Raw genomic sequence first — 20,119 nt, 5'->3', positions numbered from 1 at the left:
TGTTTCATCCCCCACAGAGAATTTACATATTCCCTTATACAAAACATCTCTCCTCCGCCCCTAAACGCTAAACCAATTTTTGCGCGTCATGCAGGGCACGAAAGCAGATACTTGTGGGTTAGTGCCGTAGCACGGCTCGAGTCGAGCGTAAAATAACGCTTTTAATGACGTTGCCGAAACAAAGGCGAGACGCGCGAGCGACACCGAAAAATCTGGCGAGCACGTTACACGACGGAAGCACGATGGGGGCTCGTTTCACCGAACCACATCCAGGTGTATCCAGCAAGTGAAGTATCGCTACGAAGATAGCTGGCTCTCTTCAGCAAAAGGGGGGAAAACGATGAAACGACGGGACGGGGCTTACGTGTACTCGCGAGAACTCGTGATAGAGCAGAAACGAGTATACCGAGGCGACGAGGGAAGCGTAAAAGTGGTGCGAGCGTTTGCCTATCCCACCTATATACGCTTACGCGTCTACGTGTGAGCGTCTCGATGCCACGAGTACGTGGAGCAACGGGTTTGGCGAGCATCACGTACCCCGATACATTATCCAGCAGCCATTTCGGTGGCATCATGGCGTGGCTCGCCGAGTTTACGGGCTGCTCCATCACGCGAGAGCTTAGCTTATCTCAATGCGACACAACATATCTGAGGCTTCTGTCTCTACCCGGACCGAGAAACTACTGTCGGTAGCGACAGGTGGCAGTCGCACTGTGATTCCCGGTCAAACGATACTCCACCGAGCAACCGGCGATGCTCTGAAAACTTCTGTCGAAGATTAACACGACGATTCGTTCGGTTGTCCGAGGACGGTACATTTACTCGAACAACGGGTCGAATCGTCACTCGTACCGACCGTTTTACGTCGGGGATGTTTGGGCAACGGTTAATCGAGCGATACCTGGTATGAACAGCGATAGCCGAATGCCGCGTCTTTCATCCGCTCGCTTTTCCGCAATTTCGGTGCCAATGAGTCGAAGCAGCGAAGCCGAGGGTGCGAGGAATTTGGAAAATTCAAGCGAGGATGTGTTTAATACGACGTTGGTTATTACTACCCCTCCTGGTAAATAACACTGGCGCGTGCATAATTGGGATGACTGATATAAATTTGCTATTTACTATGATATTTTAAACGAAACGCTTGATGCGTTATATAAAATACAGTGACACTGTAAGTACATTCGGGTGAGGTTTTCCAGAGATGGCTGTATAAGTCGAGGAAAAAGAACAGTGGGGACGGAGTAGGGCAATAAAACTGATCACCTCGAAATCCGCATGATAGGAGGAAAGGCAGAGAAGAGGCAGAGTAGGGTGGAGGCGCATTAAAGTGCTTTGCGCTCAGTCGAGCTACGAATTTCAATCTGGGGCCTTGAAACGATCGACCCTCTCCAGTCAGAATGGACCGGGATAAAAGAGAGATTATCGGTTCGTAGCTTTTGAAAACCGGAGCTACTGAACTTCTCATATCTATGAGTCCGGCGACGCTGTTAAGTGTCTCTGATCAAAGCGAGATACATGTTTGAGTATCTAATTGAAAACGTTTTCGTTACTAGAAAATAACACTCGATGATGTTCTTGTCGGACGAAGAACTTTAACAACGTTCGTCAATTCCCGATGAAACTGTAACGATACCATCGAAGGCGTGTAACGATAAGGAGCATCACCTTTATCGTCACTTTTACACCCTTTCTCGGTGCAGCACGGAACGCGGTATTTTTCTAGCAAACGATAACATTACACCTACGGCTCTCCGTTACCTTCTACCCGTCCGGTAAGTTGGCAGCCATAAATGCACTAGGATCTTGCGGTATCTGTCACCAAATGGCGTGTATGATCCCTGACTCCGGCTGTAGAAACCTTCAGGGACGCGGAACGTTGTACAGACACTGGACGCCACTTACGACGCGCAAACATACCCAACCCCGGCCCGATCCGACCCCTTTTCCGAGCTCTTGCTACATACAGCCGGAAGGCTACTAGCCGTTGAAGAGAAAGTGGACACGTTAGACAGCAGGACGGAAGAAGATAGAGGTTGATGTTTCAGAGGAAGGTTGCGAAGGTCCTCAGGGTTGGACTGTGTCCACAAGGGTGCCACGGATGAACCGTTAAGGGAGGGGGTGTTCCAGAGTACACAGCCGGTATAAGTAACGAGCCGTCGCTTTGAATGACCTCGCCGCGTATAAAATGCATGGGATTTCGGCTCTAATGCCGGCCAGGGAGTTTGCCAGCGAGCGTATTTAGTCCCGAAAGATGAATGTAACAGGTCTCTTTTGACCCGCCCACCAAGAAAGGTAATGGGAGCCAAAAGTACCCAAAGGATGGTAAGCGTAGACGTGGTCCTTGCTCTACTCGGAATCACAAATTGGTCTTTCGGGACTGCTTGCCGCTGTCGCGTGATTCTCAGCGATCCTTACAAACCTTTTACGCTTTGACCTCGAGATCTGGCCTCCAGTGAATCTCGAGAAACGGCCAGCTGTTTATACATGCAGGCTCGCGAGGAACTCGAGAGTACTGACGTTGCGAGAGGAGAAAACAAGACCTTGTACAATATTCGATCCGTGTATATCTAGCTCGTCTATCTATATAATAAAGGCATATAAACTGACGTAAAAGAAAACGAACCAACTGATGAACCCTACCTCGCTCTTGAAAAAAAAAGAAGAAAAAAAGGGGAAAAAATGGTAACCGTGGATCCGCGAGGGATCGGCGTCGATACACCATGAACGGCAACGACCAGTCGACTAGTTGGGTATCTCTCACTCGACGAAGGAAACAAAACGACTGCGCTGAAAGAAAGTACGTGGGTGGTTGCAAGGGCACAGAGGTGGAGATGATACTAGACGAGGAGACGAACAGAGAGGGGTGTACGTGGAGGAGCTGAACACCCTGGGGAGCCGGCAGCTCGTTACGCGAGACGTGCTACAGCTCTCTTTCTCCCTTCTATTCTCTCTTTCTCGGCTTTCCTTCACTTACCCATTCTCCTTTTTCCTCTCTCTCACTCTTGTCCCGTGATTCTCTCAAACCTTGATCCTTTTCCACATCTATTTCTATCCTGCTCTATCACTCTCCCCCTTTCTCTCTCTCTCTCTCTCTCTCTCTCTCTCTCTCTCTCTCTACTCTCGACGCCCCACGTTTTCGAGGTAGCACCGCTCTGAATAATGTCCCACGTACACGCTTGTCTCTCTATACGGGCGTATCGCTACTCAGTAACAAGTGGATATTATTCTGGCGCTGCTGATACCACCACGGACCGACGTTGGCCTTGGTTAAGGGGGTGCAACATTCACGGCGAATCCACTGTAGACGCAGGGGATGTGTTCGTCATCGTTTATGTTATCATTTCTCAAGTTTCTTTTTTAACTACGCTATGAATTATCTATGCTACATATGGGAATTTATAGTAGAATTCTATTAAATAAGGAGAAATCTCATTTTAAACCACCACGTCTGACTAATAACGTGTCACTACTACTTGAAAATGTAATTGCTACTTGAACTGGTAACTATGGCGGGGATAATTCGAAGGTTAATTAAAGACAATATTTCATTGTTCCTCGTGCAATTCTCATTTCTTTGGTTACCTACACGCGTCTCTCTCGCTCACGTGCCAACAGTGTACATTCAACGGTTCAGACAATAGGCGAAAAGAGAAATACAAAAGAAATCTAACCGATGAGAAAGAGGACGTTAAGGCGTTCCTGGAGGACTCGGTAATGACTGTCGCTACTTTTCCGCCATGTCGGAAGCGCATTGCGCCATTTCCGCTAGCCCGGAAGTGCGGTAACAAAGCGCTTCCGGCACGCGGTCTCGAGGAGGTTGTTACGACGGGCTCTAGCGCAGAGACACTCGGTGACATTTCAATGAACTTTGCGGCGCAGCCATTTTCTCCGTAAAGTTCATCGGGCTTAACATGCGTTTTGGGAGGGTTGACGAACTTTTGACGCGAAATTTCTGGCTTCGTTGAGGAATTAGGGGTGAGTAATATCACGGCCGGAACAACAGGACGAGAATTAGAACACTGGCTCGAGCACATGTTAACATTTAGCAGTTGTACTTTAACTTTCCTCCAAGTGTCGTGAATTGTATGATTAAAATTATATTACCACTATACATTCATGATTTATAAAGGAAAAATCATTATTCTAATTGAATAATTAAAAGAGGAGTGTTCCTACCAATTATGTTCATTTAGACACGGTTATTTACATCCAGTGAAATTTTGAAATAACTTTGTTATAAATAACAACCACCTCAACCCTTTGACTGCTATAGACGCACATATACGTCAAGTGAAATCAAATAAAAGTTATCAGTGCATATTACTAATTACCCACCGTATGTTATCGTATTATAATGATATAATTAAATAATGGAAAAAAGGAATGAAAAAATAAATTAAAAAGAGAAATTATAATTACTCAGCCATCAAAGGCTTAAGTACAGAAGCCCAATTATGAATCGTTTCTTTATAAATGGATGACTGTTTGTTTGGCAGGGACTATCATCGCGGCGCGTGTACGTCCTCATCGAGCGTATATGTGATTCCACAATCGAAATAAAAGGAGTTCTCTTAAGAATGGCTATACGATGACATCTATTATAGCGCGGAGTTATCGCGCCGCGAATCGCGCCAGACGTGGCAGTATCGTGAGCGCACCGCTCAGAGCAGTCGCTGGCAGTGCTCCCAAACTCGAAACGGAACGCGTGCATTCGTATTACTTTTTCGAACGAGGTCCGTGGCGAACGAGAAGGGCGGTACGAAGAGGAACGAAGAGGGGTTGAGGCCGGTACCGTCACGATTTTATGAAAATTGCACAGCCCGTTCCAGCTGCCCCGAGCGTTCGAGCGAAATATGTTGTCCCCGTTTCGCGATTAATGCTCGTTATTTTATTTCGAATACGCCAAACGTTCTTTTCCTAGCTGGCCATGGCAACTTTTTCCTATTGTGACGTTGATATTCACGAGCGAGTTGCTTAACGGCGATTAGCATCGCTGTACCTTGTTTTCTTCAGCAGCGATTTTTAGGAAAGTTGAATTTAATACAGTAGTAGAAAAATTATTTAACTTCCACTTTTTGACAGAGGAGAGGTTCTATAATCAAAGGATGAAAACAGCCATTAAAGCTGGAAATACTAGGTACTAACGCTCGTAACTACGATACGAGATATTTTAGTACAATTTTTAACGTGATATTCACTGTGTTAAAGTTCGTCAAAGTAGGAAAAATATGCGCGCGTTAAACGTCGAAATTTCAATAAAATGTCTCGCAACGCGAATGAAATAATCAATCGACTACAAATCCAACTAATATTGTCCATCGACCGTAAACCCATTCCGCGTAAACAAGCCTCTTTCAAAGATTCCAATACCGTGGAACGAGAGCAAATTTCCAACACCCTTCCCCGCTGATCGTATAATAGCAGAAATTGAAGTGGGGGGCCTGGATAGACGAGCCTTTGCAACAGAAATAACAAAATTTTCATCGATGCAATCCGGCCGATCGAACGTGCGGCTCGTTAATACGCCGGATACGTGATTACCGGCAGCGGTGCTGAATCGTGATTTCCCGTTCAACAGATAATTTATGCGTTTCCGGCTTTTGACGGCGAAATGAAATAAAATTGAAGTTGGCGATGGTCGCGAGGTCGCGCGCTCTCTTTTCACCGAAAAAAATGCAGAAACGTCGCTGCGACGAGACGAGCGCATTGGCGAGAGGGTTGAAAAATGTCGGTAGGAATAAAAAAAAAGAAAAAACGATGGTACGAGGTTCGACAGACGAGAGATCGAGTGGAGACGAAAGGGTGGTTTGGGGCCAGGAAAGACGGAAGAAGGGAAAGGGTACAATTAAAATTAGCGCAATTCAGTCACTCGCCAGTAATTCGTGTGCCCGGCATTTATATTATTAAGCCGCGCAAATTTCTCTCGCCTCTCCTCTCGCCCTTCTCCTAGTTTCGCGCGAATACACACGCATACATAGTACAGTCCGCCACGCTCGACCCTTCCTAAATGTGTGCGTTGCACTCCTTGCACTCTTCCCTTTTGATATCGTTCCATCCTCGTTCGAACCGGAGCGTGTACGCTTCAGAGTTTCGCGGCGAGCAGTTTCGGCCGTGACTAACGGCCCGTTAGACCGAGAAGAAAATAATTCCGGGTTTCGAAATGAATTACATCTAATTGCTCTTATTACGAGAACCAGAGAGGGCTCTTTATTATTCCCTCTTCAGAACGCGATCCTTCTCCCACTCCGTTCCATTTCTTTTTCACCGTACAAACCCCTTTTCTACCTCCCTTCTTTCGTTAGTCGACTTTCAAAGCTCGCGTCTGCCCCTTAGCTACTTCCTGTCCGCAGTCTGGCTTATCTTTTAGCACCTGACTGTTCGACCAAAGGACTTCCTCATGCGTGAAAGGAACGGAGGAGATCAGGGAATGGTTCGAGCGTGACGATTGTCGTCTTTCGTGGATTCGCTGTCTTTGCTCTGTTAGCTGGAGAATAGTTCTTACCTTTGGGTGTGTTCTCCTGGGAAACGCTACCTTCGGGTCGATCTGTAACAAAATGAAAAATTTATCTTAAAATTGATGTATTAATATTTATAATCTAAAATTTAAGTGATACTCATTGGAACATTAAAAATTGTGTAATGTATATAATTAAAATCAAACTTAAGATTTTTATCATTATTTCAGAGCTATGTCAATTACTCATAACTAAATAACGACACGACTAAAATAAACTGCATTATTATAAAATCAATTTAATTAAAAAAATAATCAAATATTCCAAATCTTACGAGAGCATTCTGGATCCAGAAACATGGAAACAAGCATCGTACAATAAAATACAAGGGAGAAGGAGGAAATCCTGAGAAGAAGTAACAGTGAACGGAAACGTAGATACCATTCTTTTCCTCAGTTGAAACACCCATTACAATTAATTACCGAGTAATAAAAAGTAGGTGGCTGAATACCGTGAATAGTGCCGCGAAGGGGTTGCAAAAGGGATCTAGCCGGTACAGGTACCGTTCGACCGAACCAAACTCTCGACTCTCTCACCCCTATTCTCCGTTTTCTACGTTCGCCCAAAGGGACGAGCAAGCAGGTCGAATGTAACCGCACCTTACGCTCCACGTGGCTAAAAAGCAAAAACCCATCCCGTAGACGAAGGGATACGGTGCCGCGAAGCCATGGAATTCCCTGTACAGCCACGACGTAAATTTTCGCCACGAAATCGAGCCGCTCGAATGCACGTTCCGGCTTCCCTCGTGGCCTTCCCTCGAACTTACGTGCGTGAAGCTACGCGAGAACGTACGTGATCGCAGAGGAGCCGTTTGGTCGAGCAGCCATTTGAGAAGTTCGGGCTTCGCTCGGCTAAAGCAGCCGAATCTTTGAGAACTCGAACGGCTCTAACCCGTGTCAGAACGGCTTGCATATTTTCCCGGCGTGCAACACCGTGAACACGATAGTTCCACGGTGCTTCGAATAATAATACCATTCGAGAGTATTTTCAGGTTTAGTTACGGAAGACAAGGAGAACTGAGAGTGGAGAATTTGCAAATCGCACGGAGAATGTTTAGGTGTTTCCACTGGTGATTGAATAAATTTCAAGCGTATCTTATGAAGAAATGGAGAAATTCTCAAGCGTTTTTGTAGATTGCAGAAGTATTCGTTCCATTTAAATAACAAATATTTCTGATATTTAACATTAATTTTATTTATTTGTAAAAATGGTTTTAAAGAAGTATCTGAATAAATTCCTTCAACTTCCTCGAAGTTAAAATGATTTAATATGAATTCCCTTCATTTATAGGAAATTTCATTAACTCTTAAAATATGTACATTTCAATTTATACATAATATATATTTTCTTGGCTACTCGTTTAAAATGAGATGCATTTTGCACTTTTAGATGCCATTGAAGATACCGTCGCTTAAATATATCTCCAATAGCAGTTTGAGGCATACATTAAGCATTTAATTTCCGACCGACTGTCGAGGACGCTGATTCGGCGACTTTTTATCACAATTGAATTTCTCGTCGCATTTCCAAAAGTAGGTCAACTTTTTTGTCTTTACAGCGTCATTCTTTTTTTATCATTGTCATTCCTAGGTTACCCCCTGGCATCGAGAACAACTGACTTTATTTGTTCGTGTTTCAAGGATTCAGTCGAGGATGAACTCAATTTTTACTGCATAATAAATAATCAACTTCAAATTTTTTCCTCTGAATAATTAAAATTATAGTGTATTTTTATTGCAGCACTTAACATATTAAAATTCCATTTTATTCCTGGAAATCACACATTAATAACCATGCAGCGTTGCTTTATTTTCTTATAATTTGACGGTGCTTTCAAGTCTCATTCTAGCTATTTGAAATTTTCCATTTCATGGATACTTTAGAAAAATACAAATGCACTGTTAATCCTCCGTCAAGGGAAGATGATTTATGATAATCTTGCTTTCACGTTGGATCGGTTCGGTTTCAATTTTTCATAACCACCGATCAGGATCAATTGCCACGAAATCCAGCCATTCTGTACACGTTATTCGTGAAATCTATTCAGTTGGCTGTGATGGTGGTCGTCCCTGTATCGAATAATCAGCGGTTTTCATTACAAATCCTTTCGACATAGTAACGCGGTGCCGTAATTAAGATGAATGTCTTCCAGATAATCCGGAGCGTTAAAAGACGCTTCATCTTTCACACTGAGCCATGATAAATGAAACGTGCAGACACAACTACAGGCGAGAGTGTTCCGTGTACGGGTTCAAAGGAATATTTCGCTTCCTGAGAGATAATTAACGTTTCGATGTTCTCCTGCCAAATTCAAGGAAACAGTTGTTCAAAAGGCATCTTAATTAATACTGAAAGGCGTTGAAAAGTTAATAACCCATCACCGCTCGTTTACATTTTAAGTGATGTGTTAATTCCTCGTTTTGAAAAGACGTACAGTTTTGAACAATAGAAAATATTCTTCTGTTTTGGAAATTCATTAAAAGAAAATTACATAATATTAAAAATTTAGCAGAATATAGCACATAATGAATTTTCAGTCAACTACTATCAAATTCCGCAAATTCTTTTCATTCCCCAAAATACTTTATCCGTCGTTTCTCTGGAGATGATCCCTTACCTCACCCCCTTTCCGTAGAACGAGATTCTCTTAAAAAGATCACGCGATACTCGGAACTTCAGCCTCCTCTTACGGTAGGCAGGAGAAAACGAAACGCGAGAGGAAGCCACGAACGTGGTAATGACAAGCAAGAAAACCCGCCGCCATCCCCGGTGTTCTCTCCGTTCCTCTTCTCTGCTCCCACGAACCACCCCGTTTGCATAATCCCCTACGGCGAAGTTCACACCGGTCGCTCGCACGCCCCCGAACGCCCTGGAGCACGTCAAGCGGCCCGACGTCGACAGCTACAACGACGCGACGAGGGTGGAGTGAAAGTATTTCGGGTTTTCATCGCGTCGCGCTTCTTCTCCTCGCGACTCGTGGAAGAACAGGGACGAAGAGGACGTGGTTGAAGAAAAAGAGGAAGAGGAGTAGCGAGTTTCGTGCGGCAACTTCGGTATCGGCCCCTCCGGAGCAAGTTACGGCGACAAATTTGCACGACTGGTCTAGCTTTGGATAAAATTAGCAGTTTTCTGAGGAATATGGTTAATTTCAGGGTAGAGATTCCTCGACGACTAAAAGTAGCGTTACTTAGCGGTTAAATTGATAATTCTCAATTTCTTGAATACTTTAAGAAGAAGATTCGAATTAACACACTCTCTATCCATGATAATTACATAGCTATTGATTTTTAACTTTTAATTTTTAACTGTTCTATTATTAATTTCCCAATACTAATCTGATATATAAAAATAACATATTTTCCAGTGCAAACAAAAGGTAAATAAAAACTTGATCGATTGTAATCAAAGCGTACCGTATCGAACATCACCGAATGCCGATGAATCGACGTCAGAACACCTCAGCGTTCCTTCTGTATCATACGAAACACAATCAATCCCTGTAGTAACGTGCAATAACCCCGGAAGATACGACGTCGCGATTGAAATTTGTCAGGTGGACAGTGAATCGGGCTCGGCCAGTCGATCAACGAGATTACCCTCGACGTTCGGGGTTATTCGATTCGTTGCCGGCACGGTTCCGGCCCGGCCGTATCGCAACACACGGGACAAAGTCGGAGATCCTGTGGGATAGGAGTCGAGAGAGAATGGTGGCGGGCATTACGGAGAAAAATCGAGAGGCTCGGAACGATTCTCGCAAACATAACCCAGTTACCGGATATCGCGAGAAATGATCGGCCGCCGCCAAGGATCGAGAGGAGGCACGGGAACGTAGACGATAGAAATTCAATCTGGTTGGCACGAGTGGAAATTGGAAGAGCCAGCTATCCCCGACGGCGCGCCGGATGATTCTAGGATACTTGAGGAAGCTCAACCTCGTGGCGGCCACATTTGGAAAAGTAATCCGTGACACCGTTTCCCTCGCGTTCTCCCGTTCAACCCTGCTCGGCTCCCTAGGCGACCGGAAGCGGCCTCGTTGCCGGAGAACTCGGGACGGGCGAACTGCAAGCCACAGGATAATACGAATGAGAAATTTCACACGCGAATTCGCGGTAATTCCGGCGTAACTGAAACGCCACCGACTACCTTGCCGGTTAAATTGTTGCGCGAGTCGTGTAAGTTGTCGACGAACGGGTAAACGGGCCTCGGTAACGACGCACACCGCCGTGAACATTGTTAAACTTTAAATTACATACGCAACGAGAAGCGATTAAAAATGCGTAACGTCGTTGCCCGCGTACCGCGGCCGCTTCGAAAAGTGGTAATTAAGAATTATAGCCCCTGTTGATGCGCTCGTTATCAAACTGAATTTCTATGAACGGTGTATCGTAAAGGGGCGCGAATGGCAAACGAACCTGCGAACTTTGACGATAAATTCTCGACGTTCTCCCACACTTTATGGCTGATCTGAATGCAAATGGATTTCGGAAACTGGATTGTAGCGTCGGGTTATCGGAGGAGACTCCCAGTACGCGTAACACAGTTACTAATTACTCTTTGTACATCGGATGACACGGATTCTAGTCACGTACTAGCTGTAAATTCTACGCGAAGGAAAACATATTGCAGGAATTTGTTTTATAGAGAGCATTCAGTGCTGATCACTCTTTCGATACTTCACCAGCCGACAAGGGGTTAAAACAGATGGATAGGGAGGGAAAACCGGTCCGAGTGTCATTCAAGATTTAGCTCCAGTTTCAGTAAGATCGAAGTAAATATCTGCGAGCTACAAGTGGGAGATTTTCCCGCACTCGAGCAATTCTCTATCCCTTCACGATGCTCGTCTCCCTTCACGTTTTTCACCCCTTCCAATCTTCCATCGCTCTCTCTAATTCTATCCGTCCTGGCGACACATTTTACTAGTTCCGAAAGTATCCAACAATTTTATCGTGTACATTATGGAAGTTGATAATTTTTTATTTTCTATAAAGAACATTTCTTTGTGCGATTAATAATCTATGGAAGTTGAAGTTGCATTTAGTATTGTTTCTGTTCTACAGGGTAGTTAGCCGCGCGACGAGGAACGCAATCTTTTTCGAAGCAGCAGATGACACGAATATAAAACGGCGTGGCACAGTCAAAGATTCCTCACGTATAACTTAATCCGTTTGTTCACGTCGTTCCCCCATTTTCTCCGGTTTATGTCAATGACGCGCATTTCTCGGCTGGTGCAGACTCACTCGAGCCCGTCTCCGCACGCACGCTGAATTTTAATCGAGCAGGAAAGACCTTCTCTTATTGGGTGGAATGCCAAAGTAATGAGTTTCACCCGCAGCACGGCGTATCCATAAAGAAACGCGGCCGACGCCTGTGTGAAGAACGTTATAATTTTTATGCCTGAGACTCGCACACCTACCTGGCGATATCGTTTGAGAACGAACTAGCCTAATTCACCTTTAAATACATATTTCTGAAATTAATATTACATTGTTGAATAAATGGTGTTACATTTTCATTCTGACTTCTTACAGGTGTGATTAACTACTCTTCAAAGGAAAACATTCGTAACACGAAATATCTGTGTATACGTTTGGCTATGGTAATTAGGGCAACAGGAAATAGGAGTGCCATATTTTAACGAGCAAAAAACAGTTTCTAGAGCGAAGCAATAGGCCTTTCACTTAGAAATTAAATTTAGTAATATCATTTTATACTTGTATCTATTTACCTTCATATCCTAATTGAACTAATATTTTTGATTATAGAATTGTATCTAATATTTTTTACAGTAATCGTAGGTTAAAACAGAGCGATACAGAGCAGTTTGTAATACTCGTACTTTCTCGTTTTTCCAGTCTGTATTTCCCCAGACCCGTCACTTGGTAGCTGTTTAAACCCAGCGCGCTTATAATTTATTTCTATTCAACCGACAGCCGCTTCGGACAGCATGGTATCGGAAAACGAGAAAGAAATCCAAAAAACAGACGGAACAAGGAAGCGGTGAATCGTGAAAGATTAAAACGAACGGAGAATTAAGAGTGATGAGAAGAAGCGGAGGAACTGGAGACCGAGGCAAAAGAAGAAAACATAATCAGAGAGACCATCGTATTTGATTATATTATCAAATTCAGTACACTGGATTTCTATTAAAAACAAGAATTATTTCGGATATTGAATTTGAGATATTTTTATGCTCGTCAAATATTTGCTTAATTCGCGCTACGGATTAAAGATAAATAGACGAGAACGATTTCACGAGCCACCATTTACATGACGATTCTATCTCACGATTTCCCGTTGTCCGCTCGTTGTTGTCCGGCGTGGAAACGGTCTCTTTGATCGAGCTCGTCTTTGTCGCTTATTTTGAACGCCACCTCTTTTCTCGCCCTCTTTTACGCCGCTTTTCTCGCTCGCTTTTTCCGTTGTTTTCCGCTAGCTTTTCCTTGTTACATGCGTTCGCGTCGCGACGCGACCGGGTTGCTCACTCGTCCCGCGGATGTTGCGCTCCGATTTCACGAAAATCCGCGACAGAACGCGCAAACGAAACTGCCAGAGGAAGCGGCACGGGATGAGAGGGACGGGGAGTTGAAACAGGGAATGGAAGATTTCATACACGGAGACTAAAGAAACGGAGCGCGAACCAGACAAACGAAGCGTCTAAAAGGGAATCGGACATCGAAAAGGTGTACAAAGGGGGGGGGGGGGGGGGGGGAAACACGATACAAAAGGACAGAGAGGGAAAGAGGGCGGAGGAACAGGGATATGTAAGCCGGACAATACAGTCATTGCTTGAAAACTAGGCCAGAAACAATAAACCCGGGACTCCGGGATGCAGCAGCCCCTTTTCCTTTTCGTTATCCCCCTTCTTCGGCGAAAATTGAACTGCGCTATTAACTATTCAACGCTGATGATAAATATATTGGCCTTGGTCCGTTTTGTTACACTGCTAAGCGCGCAATGGCTAAGCAAAATGAAAATGAGAAGCGAGAAATGTGAAAAGATCTGAGAAGGAAAGAAAGCATTTCATGTACCGCACAAAATATAATGACAACTTCTTGTTTAATAAAATTTGGAACAAATATATGTGACACATTTAAATATCAGAGATTAGACTTAATATTTTAATTAAATTGGTACTTTTATCAAAAAATTTGGAAAAATGTATTCTATAAATAAATTTTTTACAAAAAGTTTCTGAGATATTTATTCTCTACCCATCAGATATTCAATTGTTATTATATGTTACAACCAGAAACGATTTTTATAAAGAACTAAAATTATCCTTCAGAAATGTACCACCATAGAATCGCAAAAGTACATCAAAGTTCTTCTGTTTTTCTTTTCATTGAAGAATACCTTCACCGGCTTAATGGAGATTCTATTTTGAAGAAATCATAAGTGGCTAGCACTTATAAGAAGAATATCAAGCTTTGCTCAAGTCAGAGCATCAGAAGTTACATTATCCGCAAAGAAGACAATCAAAGAAGAGACATTGTGTCGGTAGATTGCAAACTTAAGTACGTGAAGTAGAAAATGCTCAAAGTTTTCTTACGAAAGCAGTAAAGAAGGTTTCGACGAGTTTTTCGTGATATTGTTCCTGCGAAGTCCTTTGGAACGAGCGATCCGAATGTTTGCGATCCGAAGGACATACGAAGATTCTTCCAACAGTTTTCAATGATTACAACAGCTCGCGGGAACGTGGACATCGGGAAAATACGGATTTCACTTAACCATCCTCGGAAGTACACGCAACTTGGATGTTCTTGCTGGGTCATAAAGTTTCGCGGTATCCTCGAAACTGGCCGTAATGGCCGTCACGACTGTCATTCCTCGGTAGTTCGAGATGTCACCGGGATATAGTGAAACTAATGTAATGTAAGTTATTTGCTCTGAAATGGATTACGATCGGTTGAAGCAAAAATGGACCACGGGAGAAGTTTCCTCCTTCGAGACTCTTAAAGAAAGCCATGAAGAAATAACCAAACAGGAAGCAGTTTCTTATTTTCTAACTAATTATTAACGTTATTCTATACTTCCTGTATCACTGAATATTTATCCTGGTCGCAGTAATAAATAATTTAAAACGGATATTGCAAGCATCTCGAAGATGAAACTTACTGCAGCAAAAATGACCTTCGGACAAAAGTTGGAACACCGCGTTAGAAATTTATGTCTATACCTTTACATATCCATATCTATTTTGCAGGAAGCTTGGCAGATAAATGTGAAATCGTGGTACGTCAGATCCGTTGAGATAGCATTCGTTTTTACAAACAGCTAACGACTCTATAAATTATCGAGCATCAGTAAAAATCTGAATTTACTGCATTCGCAATGGGTTGATTATTATGCAAGTTTATTTGGAATATTTTGACATTTTGACCGAATTACAGAGTCTACAAATTTTTCGCTCTGAAAATGGATGGCAGATAAAAATGGACTCGGCTGAATTTCGATTCGTACTGTCTTATTTTAACCAGCTCGCTGGATGATAATCGCATATTCGTAACTTTCACGGGAACACGAATGTTCGTTCGTCAGGACCGAGCGAGGCTTCGCGGTCGAGAAGAGGATCCTCGTAATTTTTCGCGATTGAAAGGCTCCGGTGTACGAAAAATAGGGGAGGAAAAGCGTCGCGTAATCCGGTTTCGTCATTTAGCAGCACCTAGCAGCTAGAATTTCCCGGGAACTCGACGTTCAGTTACGTTGTAGGATAAAGCGTGCCGCGAGACGAGGATTTTTTCCCTCGCTACGTGCAACAGAAAAATGGGAGCGATGAAATTTAGCTGCCTTCAAGAACGAACCTGTGAATCGAATGAATGTAGGACAGCCAATGGTATGCTCCAATGCGAGCTTTTTCATCGTTATTAATATTATAGAAAATTTTATTGAAAGACCATAATAATTGCAGGAATGCAATTAGCAATAGGAAGATAGGTTTAAATCCATCAATCGTAGACGAGATTTTGGTACTTCTAAATAAAATTTTAGGCTCAAATTAGAATTTATAAAATCTCAATTTTGACTTCCAAGTCATACTATCTATCTACTGATAATTTTTTGATTCTACTTTCAATGTGAAAGTCCTCATCCTATTAACAAAATATCTTTACAGATTTCACAGGAGCGACTTAAAACGAGCATATGCGAGAAAAAGCAGAAATAAAAGGTGCAAGCAATAGAAAAAGAGAACACGTTAACAGGGAACGTGATACGATATCGATGAAGCGGTACGATTTATTCCGCGGCGCAGCCAGGCGCGTTAGTCTGTTTCGATTTTTTCGCGCACACCCGGCGTAGTACAAGCAGCGAGGGAATTTTTAATAACAACGCTTGTCAGAAATCTTCTCGACAACGTCAACGGCATTCGGCGCCAGCCAATATCGCCCTGCGCTCGCTGAACGTTTTAGCAGCCGGCATCTGTCGACACGATGAACTCTCTTTTTACGAAGAAGAAACCCGGAGACACGTCGGAGAAACGAACGTATAACGACCGGTTGAAAGCGAAATGAAATGCTGCCTGTTAATCCGACTTTATTAAGAAATAAAGGCCGTGTCACTAATCAAATCTTTTTAATTCGTTTAATGTATTTGTTCCCTTTCTCATGTAAATCCTGAAAAGTTGAACGAGTTTGAAGGAGGGCGGGAGATGAAACGAGGTTTATTAGCCCAATGATATTTCAACGAAGATTAGCTGGATATTACGAGAAGCCGGGAAATGCTTTTCCACCGAGCCGCGAGTACGCGCGCGAATTTTAATTAACTATTTTCAGAATAAAAAGATATTAAAAGTGGAATTTACCTAACCACCGGATGCACTGCCACCCTCGTTTCCTTATTTCACCGATGCCGATCCGCGTGTGTAATCTGTTTCATTATTATCGATGCTTCGTTTGTTTCTTCTGATTATCAATCTCGTGGTTTCAAGTATTATCTTCCATCATATTATTGAGGATATGAGATATTAAGGTAAACGATAAACTACTTGGAATTAACGACAAATTGAACGCAGAGGAAGGTAAGATTGAATAATAGACACAATTACCTACGGTAACTAAAAAGTTAAGTAAATTCAAAATTAACGATACTAATTTGTTCAAAAAGGATTGCATCGTATTATAACAGAATTAGATGAATGTATTTAAATAAAACGAAGCAGAAAACAAATCTGCAATTCCATTAACCGTGTGCAAAAAGCACAAGAAAATCTCAGTGCAGCGATGTGTTTCCGGCACCGAATGAAAAATGCGAGTTAAACTGGACAATTAAATAAATTTTAAGCGTGAGTCGTTGCGATGCAATGTATCTTCTCCCGTTTAACCATTTTCACGAATATTTTATACTAAACAACGGTAGTGTGTTATAAAAATATGAAAAGGTAACGTATATTAAATAAAATACAGAAATCCTTTCATTTAAGTAATACGATCAAAGAGTTAGAATGATAAACGATGTAAATTTCGAAATTGAAGTTTTTAATAGGAACAGAAAACTGTTTTTCTCTTAATTGTTATGGATTTTCAACATTTGCTACTTTTACAAATTTAGTACACTGCAATTACAAGCTGATAGAATTACAGTAGTGAAAATTATTGGAATTTTCATTAATCATATTTTCAAATAATTACATCAGCAAAGAATTGTTAAAGAAAAAAACAAGCATCGTTTTGCTAAATTGCATTTTCAAATATGTTTTCATCCTCGTTATGTAACCGAAACCATTCTTGTTCAACGTGGCCATGGAAAATACCAATAAATGTATGGAATGGACGGATTAAATTGAAACAACGGTGGCAGGGAATTGTAACACGGATTTATTTGTACACATAGGTAATTGAACGTAACGTGCAACGTGGGAGGAAAAAGAAGGAAAAATTGAAATAGGTCACAAGCAAACGAATGACAAATTATCGAGGCTTCACTGTGACTGTGTTATAACTCAAACACTCTGTGAACACGATGGAATTTTTCAAACATAAACAAGTCAGAGGCGGATGGACAATGAAAGCAAAACGTCGGTCAGTCGACAGGGGAACGATCAACATAGACAACGACACTTCTTTTCCATGTAAACCAAACTAACAATTCATCTGTAATAATTCTTCCCTTTCCATATAAATATCTAGTGTCGTTGATTTTTGTTTCACACACGGATGAACGCGTACAATCAAATATAAAAGTTGTATAATTTAAATGTTTTATTTCAAAGATAATAATATGAAAAATTATTATTAAGAATTCTTGGGTTCCAGATGATTTTTATTTAATTTGAGCTTGAATTAAAAAGACGATAAATTACTCGATGATCACAATAAAAATTCGGGACGCTCCGATTCTGTGAAAAATTATCGGGCAGGTCCTTGGATTAAAGTCCCTGAAGTAGCGATTGATTCGTCGCTACCGGTTCCTGACAAATAAAGCAATCATTCTTAAGGAGCAATGAAAGGCCTCGATCCTTGCCGGTGCATTCATAAAGTTGGCTTCCACTTACAGGATTTCGAAATCTCGAATTCCCAAGATTCTTCTTCCCCTGTTTCTTACTTTCTGATTCACCCTTTATTCCGGTCTTCGTGTCGACTTAATGAAACCCCTAATATTCTTCCATCCCTCCTCGCCATCCCTCTACTCCGTTCTCGTCTAGATATTAGCTTCATCGGAGCGCCGACATTAAAGCGGCCACTACAAATTACTAATTAATGTTACGCTTGCTTCATTTTACAAGCGTATTCCACTCTTTTTCTCTTCGCCAGATTCTCGTTAAAACAAACGCCGTTGGTTTGGAAAAATACGGGAACGAGCGCGTGGCTGCATTTTACGAGAAAGTCGATACACGGAATTTAGTTAATCGAATAACCTTGCTACCTTGCAATTTATGCATCGTCAATTTGTTCAAATATGTTAGTACGAAGTTTTCCAAACTTTTCATTTTGGATTTCAGTATTTTTTTTTTCATCCTGTTAACATAAATCATGTCAAACATTTTCAATTTTTTTGTAATCTGCTTTGATACCAAAAATAAAAAATTTACAATCCTTTTATTTTAGAATCTTAAAAAGACTCCACTGTAACTGCATCTTAAAATCATCAACCCTTTTCTTAATTACGGTACAGATGTTGGGTCCGTAAAGAAAACGCGGATGTACATTTATCAAACAGCAGTAGCATAAAGAATGAAGGAAAGTACGTCGATAAATTTAAGCAACCGTGGGAGAAGGTCCTTTCTCTTTGTCTTCTGGCGCGGATTCGGGCGGAAACGTATTACGGGCACGCTGGAAACGCCTTTATACGTTCTTCTGGCACGCTTCATAAATATGCATCGTTCGGGGAGCAAGCGAAAAAAAAGGAACGACAGGGACACCGAATCGATTTCCCCGCTCGTGTGAATAACTTAAGCAACAGTTATTCCTTGCGGTCCATCCTGCGAGTCTCCGTAGGCAAACAATGGTGTTCCCGGTATCGATTTTCCTAACGTTAGAATCCCACAGATAACTTGTCAAGGGGTAAGCCAGTACTATTCCGGAAACGATCCCGAGCATTCGAGGAACTCAACGAGAGAAACTGGCAGGACACGGATGGAGGCTACGGAACGGACAAGGAGGACGCGAACGGGGAACAAACGGGACGACGTGGGAGGAGGGAACAGTGACAAAACAATTAAGCAACTCATAACTGCCTTGCACAACCGCTCTCTGGACATCGTTCCCTCTGTCCGGAGTTGCGTCAAAGTGTCACGGACAACGAGGTCCAGCAGACCGAACTGAAATTGCTGCTTGCCGAGGCAGAGTGTACCGGGCATAATATCCCTTCACGAACTCGCGAGCCCCTTCGCGGAAGATGCAGACCGGCCGAATACTGAACTTGTCGAATAGTTACGACGAATTGCCACGAACTGGCCTCGAAATCATGACAGAGGTTGACGCTGAATTTACACCGCAGATCGACAGAACATCGGGCAGTAAATGGTCACGCTAGCTCCGAGTTGATTCGCTAAACTTTAGGGGGATGAATTTGGATTCTCAGGTACTTTTCGAATGTTGTCGTATTTTGTTGATCACATTAATTTTGAAAGTCCTTTAATTAAATGATAATAATTTATAATTTATCCTTTCATTTTGATGCTATAGGAATTTATTCAAATTTCAAGATTCGCAATAACACACATTCTAACAGAATGAACTAATATTCGAAAAATTTCATTCGAGCGTTACAATTCAGAACGCATGCACAGAAGAATTCCCAAAAATTAAATTCACGCTGCCATACGCTCAAGCAAGCTGAAAAAGAATCAGCCGAGTGTCTACACCGAGCAATAGCGTAACAACACCGAAACAGAAGGAAGAAACAGGGACTCAATTTGCCTCCACTTTGTTCGCCGCTCGCGGGATGCACGAAGGAACTGCGTTGTACGAATGGAACGAAGGAATTTGACAAAGTTAAATCGAAGTGAAAAAGGGTAGGCGCCGCGCAGAAGAGGGAAGGGAAAAACGAAAGAGAGAAGCTTCGAGAAATTATCACAAGCGTTTCCTTTCCTCTTTTTCTCGCCCTTTCTTTGCCACCCTTGGTCCTTTTCACGCATGGACCGGTGGCTCGACTGGCACGTCAATGCT

The 20,119-nt window shown here is 42.5% G+C and overlaps 1 protein-coding gene across 6 annotated transcripts in view; it reads right to left on the bottom strand.

The window, feature by feature from the left end:
* The window catches only part of LOC114871951 (RNA-binding protein Musashi homolog Rbp6), a 616,561-nt gene that overhangs the window by 219,040 nt on the left and 377,402 nt on the right, over positions 1-20,119 (bottom strand). For all 6 annotated transcript variants that reach the window (XM_029178578.2, XM_029178581.2, XM_029178585.2 and 3 more), the window contains one exon: positions 6,503-6,544. In XM_029178578.2, coding sequence (XP_029034411.1) covers positions 6,503-6,544 — 42 coding nt within the window. The remainder of the gene's footprint in view (positions 1-6,502; positions 6,545-20,119) is intronic.

This window comes from Osmia bicornis, chromosome 1 (genome assembly GCF_907164935.1).
Source record: "Osmia bicornis bicornis chromosome 1, iOsmBic2.1, whole genome shotgun sequence".
NCBI lineage: Eukaryota > Metazoa > Arthropoda > Insecta > Hymenoptera > Megachilidae > Osmia > Osmia bicornis.
The sequence above is the reverse complement of the archived record's forward strand: the minus strand, read 5'-3'. Positions and strand labels throughout refer to the sequence as shown.